We start from the raw sequence: 23,040 nt of genomic DNA on the forward strand, positions 1-23,040 counted from the left end.
CAGTGGTTAGCACTGCTGCCTCACTGCAAGAAGGTCCTGAGTTCAATCCCCCGGCCTTTCTGTGCATAGTTTGCATGTTCTCCCCGTGTCTGCATGGGTTCTCTCCAGGTTCTCCGGCTTCCTCCCACAGTCCAGAGACATGCATGCTAGGTTAATTGGTGACTCTAAAATTGCCCGTAGGTGTGAATGTGAGTGTGAGTGGTTGTCTGTCTCTGTGTGTCAGCCCTGCGATGAACTGGTCTGATGGTCCAGGGTGAACCCCACCTCTCACCCAGTGTCAGCTGGGATAGGCTCCTGCCCCCCGAGACCCTTCAGGAATGAGCGGTTACAGAAAATGGATGGATGGATGGAATTTTCATTAAGGTCAGCAGCTTTAAATTTAATTTTCATTATTAATTAATCTGGTGATCATTTTATTGATGAATTGATTTGTTGTCTGTCCCATAAAATGTCAGAAAATTCTGACACGTTGATCACTGTTTCCCCAAGCCCAAGGTAACATTCTTAATGTCTTATTTGTCAACAACCCAAAGAAATTCAGTTTACTGTCATAGAGCAGTGGTTCTCAACATGGGGATTGGGATCCCCATGGGGGGCACAAAATGATTTCTGGGATCATCAGATGATTGTGGAGAATATGAAAAATATTGTGGCAAACTTCAGAAATGTAACCCTCATTTTCTGCAATATGGATTGTTTTTGTCTGGGTCATGAAAATCAGGGTCATAGAGGACTGAAGAAACCAGAAATTATTCACATTTGAGAAGCTGAGATCAGAGAAATTAGGTATTTTCAGGCATCTGCACTAGTGATAGCCATGGCCATTTTGTAAATATGATATCTCAAAAACAATTAGACTGAATGTCTTCAAACTTAGCTCAAATGTCCACTTGGACTCAGGGATGAACTGATTCGAATTTTAAGGTAAAACTCACTGAGACCTCACACCCATCCCATTCTTGTGGTCCGGGTATCTCAAGAACACCTGGACAGAATTTATTCAGGCTTGGTACAAAAGTCTACTTGGACTCAAGGACGGATTGATTAAAATTTGGAGGTAAAAGGTCAGTGTGCCTCACTAAACACATTCTGACCATAACTCAAGAATCCAAATACAAATTCTGACAAAAATCTTTACACACACATATATTATGATAAAATGATGAGATAATGACATTTTATCTTCAAAAGGCCAAAAGGTCCACTTCACTGTGACATCATAATGTTCTCAATCAGTCCTCTGTACTCCTAAGGGAAGACAGCATGGAAATTATTCACTGGAATCAGAAATCAGCCATTTATATAATGATAACTAAGTTCAAATTAATTAGAAACAATCACATTTACAAAATGCCTTTAATTAAATTCTTTCAATGGCTTCATTACACATATATGAATCTGAACAGACATGGATGTTAACTCCAACTCAACATGATCAACTAATTGATTAATTGTTGGAGCTGTATAAAAAAACGTTTAAGGATTTAGTCTGGAAAAAGTCGCAATCAGCCTTAAAAAAAAACAACATGTGAAATCTGTGTGTAATTGTAGAATAACCCCATAAATTCTCTGAAATACCACCGAGGACATGACCTCGGTGTGGGTATGACTCTGCTTGCGTGTATTTCCAGAGAATCTCATGTGTAGTGTCCCTCCATCCTGTCTCATAACAGCTCGCTGTGTTGCTGCTGCTGCTGCCTGCGCGGAGAGAAGGAGCAGCGCTGCGCTCCGAGCGCTGCGCTCCGGCCCCGAAAGAGTTAAATTAATCTCTCCCTCTACCCTCTCTCACTCTCTCAACACACACACACACACACACAGGCTGCCACCGCCCCAGATAACAGAGGGGCGCCTCTCCCCAGCCAGCCAGCCTCCGCTAATCGCAGTGGCAGGAGGGGGGAGTGGAGTGCCGGCGGCCTCTCACAGCGCTGGGCTTTTTATTGACGCTGCCTGCCTGCCTGCCTGCCTGCCTGTGTGTGTATGTGTGTATGTGTGTGTGTGTGTGTGTGTGCGTGCGCGCAAGACTGTGCATGCTTGTGGGTGCGTGTCAGAGCGAGAGAGCTATAAAGAGGTGGGTGTGTGTCTCCCTGTGTGTGTGTAAGTGTGTGTGTGTGTGTGTGTGTGTGTGTGTGTGCGCTCCCCGCCAGCAGCGGAAAGCAGGGAGAGGCGGGGAACTGGGAGGGTGGGTGGCGAGGTTATGAGCGGAACTCGACAGAGGCCGACAGACGAGAGAGAAGGAGGAGGAGGAGGAGGGAAAAGGGAGGGAGGAAGGGGGGATCTTTCTTGTGCTGCGCTGAGAGAGAGCCTCCACCGCTTCTCCTTCCTCTCAGATAAGGCTCGTTTGAAGGTTTTTAATCTTTATTCTCTGAAAAAAATGACGCTCAACGTCTCTGCCGGCGCGCTTTAGAGAGAGGAGGATCGCCTTTTATGATCCCCAAGGTCGGAATAAGACAAGTGTGATTGATCGCACTGGTTATTTATGTCACGGACCCACTGATTGATTGCATCGATGAATTTAGCAGGCTATTGATTAGGGCTTAATCTATAGGTCCATGTCTCTCACTGCTCCAATAATCTCCCTCCTCTCCGCGCCGGCAGCAGCAGCAGCAGCAGCAGCAGTGTTTGGCTCGGAGCCACGCTCGCCCTGCCGCGCCAGGCTGTAATTATCCCCGGTGAGGCCGCGCTAACGCAGCGTGGCGCGCCTGTGGGGAACCGGTTAGCCCTACAACACCGGCGGGGGTGCATGAAGGCGTGTGCGTGTACGTGGGATTTTGTGTTTGTGTGACACAGAGGGAGAAAACGGTGCCGTGCTGATATTTCAGTAGTCCGTATCAGAGCGTTTCCAGGTCCTCGCATGAACCTCCAAGAGCACTGGAGATGGATTTTAGATAAGAAAAATGACTGAAAACAGTTGATACGCAGCATTATAAAGTCACCACCATAAATACACAATGAATCCACATAAACATCGGGGAGACTGGGGTCGGTTTGCACCGCTTTTTACATTTCTTTCTGTTGCTCAGAGACTACATGGATTAGACCAAGGGTCTGAAACCTTTACTCTTAAAAGAGGTGTTTTTGGATCAAAAAACAAAAAAAAAGCATCTGTCTGGAGACACAACTGTTAAATTCTTTATTTTCCACTGAAACTGTTCTCTCTTTTTTTGGATTTGGCAGCTAATGCTAGCCTAGAGAGCCTCAAGACTTTCCACCGGCAAAATTTAGAGGAAAAGATGCTGAGCCACAAACGCAGGATATAGCTGAGAGAATATTAAAACTTTTTTTAAAATTTGGTTTATAGGCTACACATATTTACAGTTGGAAGATGTTCGAATCACTTTAGTATTACAACGAAAATTAAAATGTTTGAAGAATAACAGATTCTCGTACATTTTCAATTTTTTGTCAGTGCCTCTGGTTGCTGACCCCTGGACAAGACCAACCAAATCTTTATATAAGGAACTTACATCTGTCTGCTAGTTACCCACACCATTTAAAGATGATTACAGACAGATGACAGACCGTTCACTACTTTTATTTGAATGGAACAAGTCAGGTTTTCCAACTGTCCCCAACCTGGGGTCAGTTTTTTGTTTGGAACATAGGCCTATGTACATGTGAATGTACATTCATTCTATATTTCTGTTTGAGACAGGACGAATCGAGCAATTTGCAATGACACAAACTTTTATCAAATGTGTATTTATAGTACAAAACTGCAACAATTACTAGTTTATGTTGAAAAATACTGTTGTATGGCCTGTTTTGATTTGGCTGCTTAGCTTGGGAGCAGTTGCAACATGGCCTGGAATGTCATCATTTCAGGGGCAAATTTGGTGGTGTCAGTTTTTTGAGGGCATAAAGACCAAATGCCAGGGCAGCAAAGCCATCAAATAAAACAGTGATTAAGTCCATGGAAGTAATGGATTTAACTCAAAGGTTAAGGATTTGATTTTTATTACATTTTTTTTGCCTAATTTGTCAACACTAAGTACAGGGATGGTGGAAGGCAGTCAGAGGTTAGTCTGTATGACATACAGTGGGCAAGATATAATGAGTTGGTGTCTCAAATGATGATTTAATATCTCGAAATAATGAGACGCTTTCTCAAAATTGAATAATAATGAAAAACTTTACCTTATTAAGAAAGTTTCTCATTATTTTGAGATACTAATTGCTTATTTTCAGACAGTTTCTCATTGTAATAACCTACAGAACCTTTTCATCACATTGGTGGTAATGGGCTTCCATAAGAGAGAGAGCACAAGGAAAATACAAACAGAGGAGAGGAGCGTGTATGACATGGATCTATCTGTTTTACACGAACAGAGACTCCATTCTGCAGTGTGAACCACAAAACTGTAGATTAACCTTAGGCTTCACGATCAAGGAACGTTCGCACATTTACACATTTGCACACTCACTTTCTTGGGCTCATCCTGAGCTCTCTGTCTCTCATTTCCAGTTCAGACCAGCCTGAACTCTAACTCACCACCTCAAGGCCACTGTGGCAGCAGGACATAGAATTTTTTGAGGATCGTAAGGCCAAACTGAAGGGGCACAGCAGCCATGGCCATCAAGGCCGCCATGCAATTCCTGCCCCGGTTGCAACCGTCCCCACTATCAGCTATGACAGTTTTGATTAATTGATCTGGACAGTATGACAAAAATAGCTTTACCTCAAAAACATTTTTTGACAATAAATGGACACACAATATCTGGTCTTCCTAGTGGACAGTCCAACTGAGCATGTGCAGTATGAGTATCATCGCTCTAGCTTGTTTCTGATTGGAGAAATAAGACTTGTTGTGACTGTCCCTGTAGCAACCGTCCCCAGTGTGCCCTATATTTGGAACACGGTGATTTCCAAACGTGAACGATGGTCAGCAGCATCATGGGTGTGGACGGCGTGTCGAGTTTTTTTTAAAAGCGTCTTCAAGTGTAGATCTATTGATTGTAGTGCGCACGTGTCCGGACCACTGCGTGCTATAGTGAGCGTCCAGACAAGTTTCCGTGCGAGTGTGTGTATGTGTGTGTTTGTGACTGTGTGAGTTGCAGTAAGCGATCCATAACGATCTGCAGGTGGATTGTGCTGATTAGTACCGGCTGCTGTGGACTGAGCTGCGTGCAAAGAGCTTCCTGCAATCTGAGCCTGCCGACTGAGAGTGCGCCCGCGTGTGTGTGTGTGTGTGTGTGTGTGTGTGTGTGTGTGTGTGTGTGTGTCTGTGAGCGCAGCGTCGTGCTCGCTTGTGTGTTGGCAGACAGCCCTTTCAAAATGTGTGTCAGCTCTGTGTGTGTGTGTGTTTTTTTCCTTTTTTGAAGAGAGCGTGTGTATATTAGGCTAAACGTGTGCTGAATGTGTGTGTTTGTGCGCACATTTGAACTTGCCGTGAAAACGTGTGTGTGTGTGTGTGTGTGTGTTTGTCAAGCCACCGCTTCAGTGTCTGATTGCAACAGCAGATGGCTGAATCACCGTGACCTCCCAGAGAGCTGAAGGAGGTGCACGCATGTATGTTTTGGTTTATACAAGATGCACACCTATGCATGAGTCCCTGACAAGTCAGGCTGCACCTAACGAGTCATTATGCATATTATGCAACATTTTCCTAAAATATACAATGTACAGAGTCACGCAAACATAATGCCTCTAAATCGTCACTTCTTATGACCCACTATAAGTATGTGGTGGTGTCTGTATCTGCAGAGATTCTGTCCTTTCCTTCTGTCTTATTATTTTCTCATGTTTTTCCAGCCCGCTCTTGTCACGTTTTGTCTCCTTCCCTGGGCAGCTAACACGGACACGCGACGGTACCTGTTGGCGGCTAAAAGAGGCGCACATTGCTTTCAAGTGACTTCAATGTAGATGCACCTGTGTCTGTATGAGACGCACCAGGCTTTCGATGTAGTATACAGAGGGGGGGATTACGCGTGGGGCGGGTGGGTAAGTGGATGGGTGAAACCAACTCAGGACTTTCACCACAGAGATTAGGGTTCTGTCCCATGTGATCACAATTATTAAATGTTTAAAGTGCATATACTAATGTCACGTGACTTGCGTCATGTGCCTCGTGAGCTGCTTCACGTGATATACATAATGTAGTTGTAACCCCAAATGTGGTCTTATCCTAATTTTGGTATTATGCTTTTCGCACGATTCTCCGCTGAGGTCTGTGTGATGGAAATTTCATCATCAGAGGGTGTTTGCATATATTCTGTGCAAACATCTGCGCACTCTCATTTGTTGTGACAACGAGTCATCAGCCGACCATGCGACCTATACAGACGCAGATCTACTGCGCATGTGTGGAGCGCTTCCTCTAAGCGGACTCCAGAAAATAAGTATAAACAGAACTAGTAGGCTCCAGTGGGGTCTGCAGTTTTCTGAGTATGCGTCCATTCCAGACCAAAATAGAGGCCTGATCGTATGTTCGCATTACCAGCAGCACAACTACAAAGCAGCTAAACGTGACTGGCTACATTACAACATCATTTTCATTCAACTTGGTTTCATTCTTTATGTCTTCTCGGGTCTTCTGCGGCCCCTTTGCAGTGGCTCCACACCCCCTTGTTTGGAAATGACTGGATCAAATTAAACTCAAAACTGGCTAATGGCAAGAATAAGTTTTTCTCCCATTGTTTACACATCACAGGCATCATGGGGAGACAGGAAAGTGCTCCAATGAAGCAGTGACACATCAACCAAAGCTGAAGCTCAGCTTTGATTTGTAGTGCCTTACAGCCAACACACAGCAACAAGTGTCAGACGTCAGTTTCTGGTTTCATGTCGCCAGCTTCCACTGAAAATGACTTGTAGCCTGACTCTTTGTAGTCGCCAGTAGTCTGAACATACCATTAGGCTGAAGGAGATGTCCCGGGCTTTCAAGTGACCGTGATGTAAACCCATCTGCTGCTGTAAGAGACACACCAGGCTTTCAATGTCATATAAAGAGAAAGAGTCCAAGTCTGTAGGAGGAGGGGTGGATGGTTCAAACAAACACATGATTTTCACACAGGAGTATGTGTCCAATTTCAAACCAACGTTATTTAAAGTTTTAAGGTACTTAACTTTATGTGTTTAATGTGACCTATATTGAGTTGTTTCAGTAACATCATGTGATGTATGCAATGTAACATAGATACTGTAACCCCAAACATGTTCTCACTCTAAACCTACCCAAGTGTTTTTTGCCTAAACCTAACCAAAATGTGACTATTTTACAGTGTTGACCACATGTTAAGTAGGGTTTTTGGCAGGATCTGGAAGCTACCTCATGTATCAGTACAAGACACTGAAGGGCAGTGAGAAAATGGAGGTACTTGATGTGGTAAGATCAGAACGGCCAAAATGTAATGTTGCAGACTCTGCCTTTAATCTGTCACCATTTTCATCATTAATTAATTAGTCATAAAATATCAGAAAATGGTGAAAAATGTTGATCATTGTTTCCAAAACCCAAGATCACGTCCTCAAATGTCTTGTTTTGTTCACAACCCAGAGATCCCACTCAGTTTAGTCATAGAAGACTAATGAAACTAGAATATATCCACATTTGAGAAGCTGAAATAACATAACTTGAGTATTTGCTCTTGAATAAAATCAAGCAATTGACTATCATAGTAGTTGCTGATTAATTTAACTAATCGATCAATTGTTGCAGCCAGACTGACAAGATATAAAATGACAGTCAGAGGACAGCATGACAGATTTGAGCACTTTTTTCAGAACTATTATCCAGCATGAGCGTTTTCAAAAGGCACATGCTGCTCTCTGGCTGGCTTTTCAAACCACAGAGTTCACACAGTCGTAAATGTGCAGCCATAAAAAGGTCTGCTCCCTCTCCAGATCTGTTTTCGTGTGTGTGTGTGTCTCCCTCAGAGTCTCAGAATAGGTGTTTTTTTTTTTCTGTATCTACAACTGTGTGTTTTTGTGTTGAGCGTCAGAGACTTAGTTTGCCCTGCGGTTCCTCAGAGCAATATTCATCCTAATCCAGTTTTCCAGTGAGTGATGGAGAGAACCGTTTGCCTTCTCCGCCCAGTGAGTCAGAGCCACAGGGAGAGGAAGACCCAGTGTTGTGTGCAGCTGTGATTCCGCGTGTCTCTGACCTTTCAACATGATTATTAGTTGTCTGTGACGTCAACTGCTTTAGACCAGAGTGTTAAATTAGTTTGTTGTGTTCCACATTTATAATATACTAAATTTAACTTCTTGACTGACTTGGTGACTCAGTAGTTTAAATTGTGGTTTACAACCAAAATTTTCTATATTAAGTCTTCAGTGAAGTTAGCAATAGTGTGAGACAGGATTTTTCCAAACAATTACAGAAACAAATCCTAACTAACTTTAGACTTACTCAACATTGCTGACCAACATTTATCTTTGTTAACTAGTAACCAATATTACTTTTCTCATCCCACAGATCTAACCAACTTTGTAACAGCTGCAAAAAAGGGAGCACAAATGACAATGAGCACTTAAATTCAGGCAGATGAGTTAGTATCTGTAGAGAAATCCAAAGATGTTCTTTTTGGGAAATTCACAACGTTGCTAACTTGGGAGATAAAAAAAAGAGAGTGGGCAGGCATCCATAGAGAAAAAGCAATAAAAGAGCATTCATATGGACTTAAAAAATTAATGACCACTACCGTTAGTTACTCCTAGCAAACACCACTGTTAGCTACTCTCAGTGAACACCACTGTTAGCTACTTTTAGCAAACACTGATTGTTACTTACTATTCGCGAACACTACTGTTAGCTACTCTTAGCTAAAACTAGCATGAGCCACAGTTAGCAAACGTTACTGTGAGCTACAGTCAGCAAACACTACCTTTTGCTACTTATAGCTAACACTACTGTTAGCTACTCTTAGGGAACACTACTGATAGCTACTCTTAGCAAACACCTTTGTAAGCTACTCTTAGCGAACACTACTGTTAGCTATGGTTAGCAGATACTACTGTGAACTACTGTTGACAAACACTACTGTTAGCTACTCTTAGCGAACACCTTTGTTAGCTGCTCTTTGCAAACACTATTGTTAGCTACTTGTAACAAATGCCTTTATTAGCTAGTCTTTGTGAACACTGCCGATAGCTACCCCAACAGTAGCCAATGCTACTATTAGTCAACACTACCCTATTTACCATGGCTACTAAACAGATAATATAGGATGTTCCAGTTAGGAAAGTTCTGCAACACCGCCCCAGCTTCTCAGACTGTGTGGAGACGAGAATCAGATTTGAACTATCTGAAAACCTCCCTACTGACTGTTTTGAAGGACGCTACTCCTGTATTTACACCGACAGTACAAACAGTAAGGGCTTTGGTAGTAGTGAGTAGTATTGTTGCCAGTTTGGATCCTACCTGCAGAAATCTGGGCAGGCGAAGTGAGTGGGACATATGGTGAAATGTGGCTAAATGTGCAAAGAATGACACTCACACTGCCAAGGCTAAAGATGGTGATATACTTCCTGGGGAAATACATGTTGGCATGTTTCTACAGACAATAGGACATGTTAGCAGAACCAAACACAGTGCTGTTTTCACTGCAGAGAGTGCAGGTATGCTGGTCGAGAGAGTGCATTTTGTCGCATGCCAGCTGCCACTGTGTGACCACATAAAAAATGGAAATTGGTTATGGTGGCTTCTCTCTGTTCGTGCCTGTTGTTTACTCCTCTTGTGGTCAGCCTCTAAAGAATGCACAGTTTGGTGTCTCAGTTTGCTGAATTAGTTAAGTTTGTTGGACCAAAAAGTGATCAAACATCAAACACTTGATGTTGCTCTAAATTTTATCACTAATTTATAAGGATATTTTTACCTTTAAAGAAGAAATATGTAACATAAATCCTAAAACTGTACTAAATCCTAAAATGACCATGAGATGAAGGATGCAAGTTAAATTTAAATACTGGATTGTCTGACAACAATGCTATAGCCAGCATGTTTTCCTCTGAAATTTCCATTTTTAGTGCAGAATGTCTGTTTTGTTTACCCATTCCAAGTTTATTCACTTTACATGGAGTTAAAATTAATACTGAATTTTCACTGAATAAGTTAGTGTCTGTTCATGAATTGTAAAAATTCCTTAATACTGTTTTAGAGGTAATAGATATTTAATAGTTATATTGAATAACATGTTAATAGAGTCTGGGAAGTAGCAAAGCTGGTAGTCACTGAACTCAGACTCCAAAGTGTGTATTTTTGAGGTAGTGGGATTTTGTTTTTGTGTAGCTTTACATGGACAGTTTTAAACAACTGATTAACTCACATTATGGGACTTTTCCTAACTGGTCAATGTCAAAATATAAAGTTGCACTCATCTTGCACTTTTGTAGGTTGAGTGTCCCTGTACTCGATGTAATGTCCATGAGGCCATAACAGACATCAACTGAGCATGTGCAGAGCGTGTCTGACTCCAGAAAGCAGTATTTCTATCAGGTATCCATGGTGTCCACAGCTATCTGTGTACATGTTGGTTTGGTAGTATAATCCTGTGCATACGCAGAAGATACTTCACTTACAGACTAATTTTGTAAAAGCATCTTTTTCTCTCCATTTTGACCCTCATCTCTCTTTAGACTGAGCTTTTTGAAAACTCCAGATTGGATCTGAAAGTGCTGGACGTGTGTTTTAGTGTGAAGAGGGAAAACAGAATATTTTGAGCATTTGGAGAACAATAACCTGGTAGGCAGTGGTGGCCTGAAATGTTTGAGAAGCAAGCTTGTGACCAGAATGTCAACATTTAAGTCCCCCAGACCAGCGGGATAAATCTGGGTGTGGAGAGTGAAAGGTTGCCCCGGCCTCATTAGCATCACCCTAACTGCTCAGTGACTGGCAGGTCAGACTGTGTTTGTACTGCATGGCTTCCAGGTGTGCATGTGTCAGGACCTGATGATACTCCCAAATGGACATGTATATGGACAGGCATTGACAGCCGACACCACAGACATGTCTGCGACTGTTGAGGGTCTGCTCGGGTCCGTATGAAGTTAATGTCATCATCAGAGGGTGTATTCTGTGCGTACATCCGCATACCCCTAATTTGTTGTGATCACGTGAAACTGTCCACAAGCTTGTTGCGGTGTTTGCTATAGACGCTGATCTGCTACACATGTGTTGAACATGTCCCCAAAACAGACTCCAGAAAATTGTATAAAGAGAATCAATAGGATGGTGAGCGCTGCTATCCGTGTATGCGTTGGTCTGGGAGTATAATCAGCCCTATACAATGGGGGTACATGGATATAGGATATATTTTCTATGCAGAAAAGAGTAGGCCTACACAAGCCAACGCAGAGTAGAAACATGATAGAAAAAAGGCACATACTTCATGTGAATCATCATCTGAATGGACGAAATGGAAAAATATTTGTACAACATTCATTCAGGTTTCACATCAAGAATCTGCTAAGCCTGCCTGTGTGACACCGTAACATAATGTTTACCCTTGAAAATAAGAGAAAGAAGAAAGGATTTAACCAATATTCTGTGGATCTGACATTTTATTGTGGATGAAGTCGACCAGAGAACACTGTTGTGGATGTGCATCCTTTTTACTCAACAGCAGATGTAACCAGCTTAGTGTGGACAGAGGCTCAGTTGCCTTGTGGTTTGGTGGCTGTGGTCATATGTGGGCACCTCCCAGTTGTAAGAGGTAGAGGGTGGGTCTGATAAGAGCAAACATCCCTGGGACTCTGTCCTGTACGTTAGAAGAAGGGCTTCTTAAATTATTTGTCACAGACACTCAGATGCAGATAGAGAAAGTTGAGTTTTTCTTCTGTGCCATGCATGAATACACCCACCCTTCTTCCCTTTCTTCTCATCGCACAGACCCTCATCTCTCTGCTCACTTCCTCTGTGCCCCTGTCTCCAAACTTATGGACAGTTTGCCCTTAAAGTTGAGCTTTTTTAACACGTCCATATGTGAGCATTTTGTGTTTGTTTGTGTATGACAGTCTGGTTTAACTCCTACTTTCAACAGCTGTGGCAAACGCAGCCAGACCATTTCCAAGTCCCCCTCTCTTTTCCTACTCCTACTCTGCTTCTGTCTGTCTGTCGGCTGGCTTCTCCTCTGTTCTCCCTACACACACACACACACACACACACACACACACACACACACACACACACACACACACACACACACACACACAGGCACATGATGCACACACACCTCAGGCTTGATATTCATAGCCTCCTCCTCCTTCACTTGACATGGGAGCCTTAACAGATGTGCCCCAGCCTTGAGCTGCCTCTCCCACTAAACCCCCCCACCCCCCACTCCTCTTTCTCTGTTGCCTCGTGCTTCACAGATTTCCCTTATCTGTTGGTTTGGAAAAAAACTGAGCAGACATTTCCTTTGGATCTGTTCTTATAGTCTCTATATTTTGTGACGAAATATGACAAATACTTTAAAAAAAATTATTCTTTTGGGGCGCTTAGTTACAAAGACAACACCACTGATTGTACCACTTTCAATGAGATGGACACCCACTGCATTTTAGAGCTGCAACTAACAGTTATTTTCATGATCGCTTAACCTGTAAATCGTTTTGTTGATTAATCGATTAGTTGTTTGTGGGGTTGGGTATTGTGTGGATTTTTATAGATTCTGAGTCTGCTAATCAATTTTGAAATGATTGTTGAGTGTCCTCAGGTTTTTTTTCACAGCAGTTGTATGAAATGCTAATTAGCACAGATATATGTTACCAGCAGAAATATTGAGTTAATGTTTTAAGTAGACAGCTGTAACGACAGTGGTTTCTTTTCTGGTTTCATTAATATTTTGGGGTTTATTGATGGTACTTTACTGTAATTGTAATGATGGATAGTATCCTGTCTTTGTAAGAATTTATTAATGATTCCTTTGCAATCAGAATTTTGGAATCGGTTCTCAATGGCCAACGCCAAGGGTGGACATTTTATGTCATGGTTGGTGGAGACAATAAATACCTCCCAAACATCTCTCTCTCTCTCTTATCTGCTTATTCTTCCGTTACCTATTATCACAAATGTTTTAAGCAACAGAAATACAAAGTGCCCCCATAAGCAGAGTGAAAGCTCGCTCTCCTGATCGTCAAGAAGAGGGGAGAGGGATAGATAGAGACGTTACGCTGCTGCCAGAGGAGCGCTGACTAAAATTATAACATGCATGGGATTATGGGACATTATAATAGATTTATTTTTGTCACTTCCTCCCTTATGGTTTGTGTAACTGGCTAGATTTGTCACAAAGTTTTTAAGTTGTACACTAAATATTTTGACAGTAAAAGAGCCCAGTGGCTATAAGCAGACCATCGACCAAACCATTATGAAGCATAATGAGGTGAGATGCAATCTTTCAAAACTTAAAACCCCACAATTTTGCCATTGTAATTAGCTTAGGTGCTTTTGTCACAACATTGAATCTCACTAATTGACTAGACACTGATAGACAACAGTGGTTATATTTTAATTTTTCAATCAAAAGTATTTTGAGGGACAATTCACCAATCTCTTGATATTGGTAAGATGTTCAATTTACTGTCACGGAGGACTAAATTTGAGATTTGACATTTGGGAGGCTGAAATCAGAGAAAATATATATGTTAATATAGAATATATTTTTCAAAAAATATTACTTAAAATGATTAATTGTTATCAAAACAATTGGTGATTAATTGAATAGTGAACAACTAATTGATTAATGGAGCAACTGTTCCAGCGCTACTCTATTTCTATGTATAGTCTACTGCACAACAACCCTAAATATGTTTCTCATCATAGCCTAAACTTTAGATTGGGCTTCATTCATGCACTTTCCATTGAGTCAGATACATTTTTATTGCATTTACTTTATTTTTCAAAACGTTTTAAATAAACCTATTTGCTCCGTTTTCATTAAAATTAGTATTATATTATCACTTTCACTTAATTTTCTGCCTTATTTCTGCTGTTAAAACGTCGCCTATTCCTGTTTTGGAGTTTCAGCGGAGCTTTGTGTGTGTGTGTTATTCCGTGTGTGTGTGTCTCTGTGTGTGCGTGCGCGCGCAGCCATTGCCGTGCGCTGGAGGCTTATGGTAATTGCGGTCTCCCGACTGGCCTTCTGGGTAGAGTCTGCGCGAGTGGGAGTGGAGCGAGTCGCTCGGTCTCGGCAGCAGCGTTCATCCATTCTGTGCGGCACTCCCCGTACAGCTCCGTGCGTCCTCGGTGCGAACCGGGGGTGTTCTCTCTATGCTCCTCGAAGAAAACGCGGGACGGAAAGCGACACGGAATAACCTTCAGCAAACCTTCCGAGACACGGATTCCGGTGTGCGAGAGGACATGGAGTGACGGAGAGCGGGAGAAAGGGGCTTTTTCCGAGGACGGCGTGCTCCGCTGAAACCCAACATGGCGCTGCTGTGAGGTACGGCCGAGCTGAATTAATTTCTCCGCGAGTCCGCCGACCTCGCCACCTGTATCCTTTGGGGGCCCGGGCCGTACGGCACGTTGGCTCTCCGACTTTAAGGACCTTTCTTCTCTTTTGTGGATTTCTCTCTATCCTGACGGTTGTTTTTCCTCCGCGCAGGATCTTTTTGTTGCTTTATGGCTACCCAAGTGACATTTGCAGCAGCAGAAAAGTCCGCTTGAAATATAGGGTACTGGATAAACTGAACAAAATAAGCACCGAGAGCTTTATATGTAAGATTTGTTTTGTTTCGTGACAAGTGGATAACCTGTTAGACACTTTTAGTTGTTTTTTTTTCTTTGGCCGGGATTGTCTGTCACCAACAGACAGGACCGTAACCGGGCTAGACTACGCACGCACGGATCGCTGTCCTCCTGGTTAACTTGGAAAAACAGGAAAAAGGCGTGAGTTGAGGCGCAGGGACGACGGCTGGAACTATCACCAATCAACCAGGTGAGGCAATGACATACAATATGTATTTTCTTTCCCGTGTGTCTTTTGGTGATGTGAAACCTCCTGCATGAGGAGAGAAAACGCACAGTGCTCTGTTTTCTTTCTTTTTAAATAGTCCCACATCACCCGGGATGCTTTTAAATGAGCCAGTGTGTTCATACAGTGTGTTTTTAAATCAAATACAGTCCTCTTGTTGGGTTGAATGTGAGCGCGATAGCCCGGTGCTGTGCGCAGAGACTGGGAGAGGATCGGCCACTTCTAAGAATAGCGCATAGGGTGGTCTTTGTGCGTTTCGGCGGGGCAGTGGCATGTGGTTGATAAATAACACACCCGCACACACACACACACACACATAATGATCCGACCGTGAGCTTGGCCTTTTTACAAGGTGAGAAGGACGTCCCAGAGATTAGCGGACTTGAAAGTGGCGCCGTCCTCGATGGTGAATATTCAGGCTTTTCGCACTCTGTGGAGTGACGAAGTGTGTGTGAGTGCCTGTGGGGCGATAGGGTGGGAGTGTGTATGTACGCGTGTGCGTGCGCGCACACGGAGCTTCTGCGCTAAACAAGGTTACGGAATTCAGCCTCGCCCTGCCAAAGGGAAGCGAGCGGAGCGGTGCTGCTCCGTTTATACACGGTTCAGTTCAGTTGGAGGGCATCCCCGCGGTGTGTGTATGTGTGTTTGTTGGTGTGACAGCTGAGTGTGTGTGTTCGTGGGGGAGGTATGGGGGGCTTTTGTTTGGACAGAGTGGACGTTGATCAGTCGTCTCATCAGTCCCAAAGGTAGTGTTGGGGAAAGGTGGGGGGAGAACGGGACTGCACCGCTCACCTTCCTGTCTAGTTGATGGAAACCGCTCTGGCATCGTGCCACCACACAGACACACACACACACACACACACACACACACACACAGACACACACACACTCACTCGCTTTATGTCTTGCAGGTGTTCTCCGATATGACTTTGCGCTACAGTATGTTGTCTCCCACTCTCACACGCAGTCTGAGACTCGTCTGTTCGTTGCAGGGGAATATCCTTTGCGCACGGAGGATCGAGCCAGTTAGGACCCCCTCCCCCTGCAGCTCCGACACGATACGCGCTCCTCTCTTGTAGAGAAAGTGCCACCCCAGACCCTGAAATAATATTAGAAGCAGTTTTAAAAAGTGCCACTCATTATTGTCACTATAATTTATTCATTGCTTAATAGCTTTGCGAGCTTTTGCGATTTTAAAATCCAATTCTCCAATTTCTACACTATGATCAACTTCAAAACACGTATTTTCACCCATCCCCCCTGCGTCGCTGTGGGCGGCAGCGCTCAGTATGAACCACTTCTTATAAAGTTGCTGTTTAATTGAAATAAGTGCTGCAAGGCGTGTTGGACGCGTTCCAAACCGAATCGTCTCTCCTAACGGTTCCTTTAAAGCTCCTCTGCGGGTTTTGTAGCCTGCATTTCACGACCAGCACATCAGCATTTCCCTAATAATGACTTTATCAGGACCGCACTCTTTCATCGCAAGACGAACGGCTCTCGGAGCTTCCCTCCCGTGCCTCCGTGCCTGCCTGCATGCTGCCTGTCCTGGAGCCACACAGGCACTAATTAGGGGACGCTCTTTTAGGACGATCGATGTGCCTCATATTGGCTGGCTCCAGCTCATTGACGAGCTTAGTGAGGGAAGCAGCTACTAAAAGACCACTTCAACCCCGGCAGCCAATCCCGCGCAGGATCTACAGTATAGCAGAGGATCGCTCCTAACGCACAAGCGTCTGCTGGAGCAGGTTGGGAGAGCAGGACCTCGTGTTGGGACCTTTCGAGGGAACAGAGCAGGGGGATTAACTGGTGGGGGGTTGGAGGTTACTTCAGGGGGGACTTGATGCGGAATTAAATCTTTGTTGTTCTTAGATGTATGAATAGTCCTTTACCATGTCATATCACAGCCCGATATTTCTTTTAAGTTAAATTTGATCTTTTTAAAAGGTAAAGCAAACCAAACCAACCTTACCTAAAAAAAAAAAAAAAAAAATCTCATTTTAGGATTAAGGTCAGTAATCCATGCGACCATGTGGCTAATTATAGCCCAATTGCTTTGACTGTTTTGAATTTGTTTGGGTGGAAATAATGATATATAAGAATAGAAAGAATATTCTGGAGTGTGTCAAGGTATGACTTCAGGCTTAGTCAGACATTTATACTGGGTTTTTATCTCGATTCTTATTTTTGGTTACGCCCTTTTGAATTTCTCACTATAAACAGACGTGTAGGTCATCCATTATACAGCTATGCTATAATCGTTGGTTGTCTTGTCTTCAAATACCTCCTCGTCCCTCATCTGCCTCTTTCCATAACCCACAAATTTTGTGGCAAAGATGGCCCCATGACTCGGCTTTTAAAACTGCTTTGTCTGAACTTGTGGCAAGTTAAATGACTATTGTCATACATGTAAAGTTAAATTTGATCTTGACGTTTTTAAAAGATAAAAAAAACATTACGCATTTGAGGGTTACGATCTGCGACACGCTGGTATGTTGTGATGATTTTTTCCCTTGAATTTAGTTTGTTTTGGTGGAAACAATGATACGAGTTTTTGCTCTGTGAGTCAACTTTGTGAAGTGTTTTAGGGCATGACGTCAGGTTTAGTCAGACTTTTATACGGGGTGTTCTTCTCGATTGCTGTTGTTGGCTACGTGCTTTTAAAATTTCACTAAAAACCCAAGTGTAGGTCATCCTTTTTGATTGTCTTGCATTCAAGAACCTACAAACTTTGTCGCAAAGATGGCCTCACTTAGCCTTTTAGACTGCTATAAGTTTGATCTTGTGGTAATAGAGCCAGTTCTCCCCAAGTGGTGCGTGCAGGTTATGGAACAAACAAATACTTCACATTTTGTGTGGGCCAAGTTTATTTATAGTGCACTCCGTCGGACTGTTTTTTCGCATCATTTTTCCACTGTGCTGTGATGTCAGTGTGGGGCTGTCTGATCTGTTTTCCAGGTGTTGGAACACAGAGGGGGAGGACTGCTTACCATAGATTGACATATGCCGTTTTTTTTTTTTTTTTTTTCTCTTTTCATGCGAGACGAGGTTCTTCCAGAAACTGTTTTCATTGCTCAGCTCATGAGTTGTCACAGTGGGGTTCCAAGAGGTGGTCCCCCCAAAAAATGTGCTTTTCATTTAGCACTTATTTCATTTTTTAGAAATAACTTATAATTAGAAATGTGCAGAAGTTGTTTCGTTAATCAAGGGCTCCACTTTCACCTCTGTCAATCACAAATGTAGCCTACTCTATGCTCCCAGTTACCTGAGGTGGGGACTTAATATGTGAATAGGCGTTTTTAACATTCCGATTTTCCAGCATTCTCTGGAGAATTTGACTTGTATGCATGTTGAGGGGGAAGGTGCACCTGAAAGCATCACCAGCCCCGTGCCTGCTGAGGCGTATTGTCATGCTGAGTGATGTGTGACAGTGGATGTGTCAGCGTGGTGCTCCGTGGGGGTGGCAGGGGGATCTGCTACTACCACACCACCACCATTTTATACCCATTAACCTGCTGTTTGTCCGCTTTTCTAATCAATGAGGGACCACATGGGGGAATATTACGCACAGATAGAGAGCGCGTCAATAAAATCACGGGACCACGTTTGAGACTAAACCTATTGTGATGTGTTGGACAATAGGCAGGGAAATGGGGTAGAAATCGTCAAAAGAAAAGCCCGTGTTCTATTTTATACCCAGGCAGGAGATATGAGGTCTGTCTTATTGTTGTCGCGCTTGTTTTTTCTCTCTCACGCCTGGATAAAAAACAACAGTGTCGTGGCTGCCGGCGCTGCGCTCGCTGCTGAGGCGAGGTGCGTGTGAACAAAAGCGGAGGCACGGCAGAGAGCCGAGGAGAGATCGGTTTTCCAGGCGCTGCGCAGCTCCCGGAGGAGACGTCACGGTTTGATTGAAGCTATGCTCCGTGCTGGCCTCCCGGGACCTCGCGATGAAACAGGAGAGCCGTCCCCCCTCCTCCTCCTCCTCCCTCCCTCCCTCCCTGCTTCTCCTCTCTCTCTCTCTCTCTCTCTCTCTGTCTCTCAGCGCTCCACAAAGCTTTTTGTTTCGACGAGGTCTGGAGCGCACGGATCACTTCCCCGCAGAGATGTGTCGGCCTCCAGTGCTGTTTCACCGGCACAGAGACGGTCAGGACGGCCCAAGAGAGCCACGTCTCACATTATTCTCTGCTACAGCAAGCATCTGACATATTAAAACTGATATTTCTGCAGCAGAGCACGACGCTTAAGTCCAGTTTTTAAAACGGGGACAAAGTGTGCGCATATCCAGACAAAGATGGTCAGACACAAAACAAAAATATCAGTTGTGGGTACGAAGGAGCAAACTCTGCCCACTGTTGGCCTCCAAATAGGTATTTTAATTTTCTTACAGGACATTCTCTACCGGTAATGTTTGGATCTGTCCTCTTTAAAGGCACGTCTAGATCGAAACGCTGCCTTTAAATAGAAAGTCCTATAGGATGACCTAAGTATTTATTTGTAGAATAAACGCGTGCAGGCCATTCTGTAAGTTCAGTTTTATCAATTAAGTTCTTTTCCTATGAAGAGAATCATGTCTCCAAAAGCAAAATTTGGGCTTCAGTGATTTTACTGATGATGATGGATTCATTGGCTGGATGTGGTATGAATAGAGAGGCTGAATTTAAATCCCACTATGATCGTATTTAGTCGTGAACTCTCTCTGGCCTATTGGAAGATTGATTTAGCAGCCGAGTAATGATGGCACACCTCAGCTCCTTCCTCTGAGTCTCTGCAGGCTCAGTCTTGATCAGGCCTCCTCATTTGTTTTTAGATGTCGGTGCCTCGGGCATCTATCTAACTGACGAAATCCCACAGACGCTTGGCAGCGCAGCGCAGCGGGGTGATGGCGATAGGAGTTTATTACACACCAACCATCTTCAAAGCAGGAATGCGCTGTCTGCCTGTTTGGATGGCACATCACTGACTTCATGTTGGCTATGAAGCTTTGACCTCGAGATGGGGATCATCATAGGCTCTGTAGCACCAAATAAACAAGTCTGGGGTGCACCAACAAGATTTATTTAATCTAAGATTAGTTCTAATCAGAGTTTGACAAAAACAGGCTGAAAATGAGGAATATGTTTAGGTTTCAAGCAGAGCTCTGTTGAGCAATTAAGACTTATCTGTTGAATAAATCTAAGTCTATTGATTTGAACCAAAGTTAAATATTTGAATCTGTATGAAGATGCTTATTTACCCAAGTTAACGTACATAAATGGATTTTTTTTAAAGTTGTATTAGAAAAAATTCTATTAGAGAATTCTGTTAGAGTGCTTTTGGGACCTATAAGAGTGGAAAAAAGTTTTGGCTGCTCAGTCTTCCTCAATAAAACCTTACATTGTTTGCTAGCTAGCAATGTACAATATGTGTTTTTTTGTCAACTAGCCAAGTGGCTAGAGAATTTTCCAATTCCAGCCACCAGTACTATAGCTACTCACTTGTTTTTTTGGCTGCTGAAGGAAGCAAATATTTCAGCTGCCTGTGTATTTTGCTAGTATTTGGATGGTGCTAATTTTGTTCCCTGCTAGTTAGCTACAAAGCATTAGATTATTTGCTGGCTAGCTGAAAAGTTAATAAAACATGTTTGTTTGGTGATTAGCTAAAACAAAACATTAGTGTTGTTAGCTAGAGTCAGCAAAATGTTTAATAATTGTTTGGGTAGCTAAAAATTAGTTCGTCTACTCATGATGGCTTGGCAGAGAATCTCTAATTTCTCCTCCTTTGAGAAAAACTTGTTTGTTGAATTAATGGAGAAATATGACCAAATAATAGATTATTTAAAATGGACAACAGTGCAGTAAGGTTTAAAGTTAAGCTAATCTGATGTTAAAAGAAATTTACAATGAATCTCCCAATTTTAAGATAGTTTTAAATGTTGGCGCAACATATTTTAAAGTTAATGTGTGATTTGATCAGGTTTGAAAATGAAACCTTGTTGGTGCAGCCCAGTCATTAAGTTCATTTTGGTAAAGGCACATATCTAGGCCATACCTGTATGTCCTCATATGTCACTCTGGCGTGTGTGACCTTTTAAAAGCTAGAAATCTAGGCTATGAGATGTGAAAACTGGGTTTACCTCACACTGATTGAGCACCTGTTTAAACTGACATTAATTTACTCTAATTTACGTCTTTACACACCACCAATAATTAAGCCTCCTCTTTAAACAGACTATTCATCCTATGGCGGCCGGGCGGGGCCATGTGTAGCGGGGGTGATGAGTCCTTTTAGCGTTATGTGCTTTCATTAGGAACATCCAGCACATGAAAGCAACGCCAGCATTTCAAAGGAAAGTCAAGAAACCTCCGGTAAACGCGGGCCGACTCATACATGCGCATCCCTATTACAATTGGGTCCTTTGGTGGCATAAAGGGCCATTTAGTCCCCATTTGGCCCGGGATGAATAGAGCCAGTTCAGCAGCAGCAGCCGCCCGGGCCCTAGTGACAGCACGGGGGGCCTCACAATGTCGCCGTTGTTGACGGCCGTGCTGCAGAGGGGGGGGATTGAACCGTACACCGACTTGCATGCGGCTGTGCAGCGGCCCGGGAGGACGCAGGGGCCCCTTGTTTACAGCTCGGTCGCTAATAATGTGACAGCTGAAGAGACGCCGCTGGCTGCTTCCAGCTCTGCACTGAGCTCCACCAGCAGCAGCAGCAGCAGCGCTCTGCGTGTCTCTCCACAGCACTTATCTCTCCAACCTGTACTGTTTTATCACTGACGAACAGTATGTCAACTCTCCATAGATTGCGCTCCCGAGTCCACATTCAGATGATCAATTGGACCATTTGGCACACGTCAGCCTGATAATCAATAACAATTAAAATTGGGCACGCGTTCTCGGTCTTTATAATGCAGGGTGTCGGTGTTGGTGAGAGTGTACGGTGGCCCCGAGGCTGTGTGCTTAACAGTCAGCCTGTAGTTTGGGTCCGCGCTCTTTATGTGTTTTCCAAGATTTGTTCCTGCTGATTTCTGTTTTGTTCGCCGGCAGTGTGTGCAGAATTCTTTTCGTTTTGGACACACACACACACACACACACACACACACACACACACACACACACACACACACACACACAACTACGCACGATGGTGTGTGCGCGCACGCCCGTGTTTAATCCGTGTTTATGCCCACCCCACCCCCGTCTCTGCGGAGATTATCCTGTGTCACACTGCATTTTTTTAGAGCTGATCGGAGCTGTGCGCTTCAGAGAGCCTGGCAAAGCTCCAGGGACAAAGAGCGAGAGGGTGCACACACTCCCGGTAATACAGCAGCAACAACCACAATCCCGGTCTCCCGAGGCCTACCAGCAGCCTACCGAGCGAACCTGCGAACTACTATCTATTCTACCCGCAAACTACTATCTACTGATCTATTTTATTTTACTTTACTTGACCTATCCAACTTGTGTTGTGTCCTGTTAGGGACGCTTTTTTTTTAATAATCTTCTCCCTATTACCGCTGTTATCCTTATTTTACTGTTGTTCTGAGCAATCTCTGACGCAAGAAATTTCTTCGTGGTTGACAAAGTTCTTGGTCTACCTGCAACAATCAAGATCACAGGAGGAGTTTGTGAATGCTTATGCCCTGGGTTCATTACAAAGACAGTTAACCCCAAATAAATAAACGCCAACAACAAATCAGGTCCCGCTTACTCAAATAATCCACAAACCTGAACAGTTATGAGTGTATGAGCTGTGTTCTTTAATGGTGTAGGAACTACAGTGGAACTACTTTGTTTCTGCTTGAAATAAAGTTCTTTCTACTAGAAAGTAAATGGTTCCTACATGAAACAACAAGGCCCGTGGATTATTCCAACCTGGTCATGATTAGCATTTAGTCACGTTATATTTCTCCATATCTTTATTTGATTTCCCTCTGGGGATTAATTAAGTAATCTATCTAACTCAACCACTCACACCAAAAATATCTAGATAGATAAACAGCACTGCAGGCCAGAGGGAAAATACGTACTTTTGATATTGAACTGAACTGTCTCATTAACCTAACTGACTTTTATTGTTATTCTATTAGGCACTGCTTTTGTTGTTTTTACTTCTTTCACTTCTTATTCACTTTATGTTTATTAGCCCCCCACT

General features: G+C 43.4%; 1 protein-coding gene across 3 annotated transcripts in view; it reads left to right on the forward strand.

The window, feature by feature from the left end:
- Positions 1–319: 319 nt before the first annotated feature.
- bcor (BCL6 corepressor) overlaps positions 320–23,040 on the forward strand; it is a 60,780-nt gene continuing 38,059 nt past the window's right edge. For 2 of the 3 annotated variants that reach the window (XM_084724676.1, XM_084724677.1), the window contains exon 1: positions 320–363. In XM_084724676.1, the coding sequence (XP_084580802.1) occupies positions 335–363 (29 nt within the window). In that variant the 5' untranslated portion in view covers positions 320–334. Of the gene's footprint in view, positions 364–14,080; positions 14,875–23,040 lie in introns of those variants that run through there. The other variant, XM_084724679.1, reaches the window with a different exon arrangement.

The sequence above is a fragment of the Lutjanus erythropterus genome, chromosome 8, assembly GCF_056507025.1.
Source record: "Lutjanus erythropterus isolate fLutEry1 chromosome 8, fLutEry1.hap2, whole genome shotgun sequence".
Lineage (NCBI taxonomy): Eukaryota > Metazoa > Chordata > Actinopteri > Lutjaniformes > Lutjanidae > Lutjanus > Lutjanus erythropterus.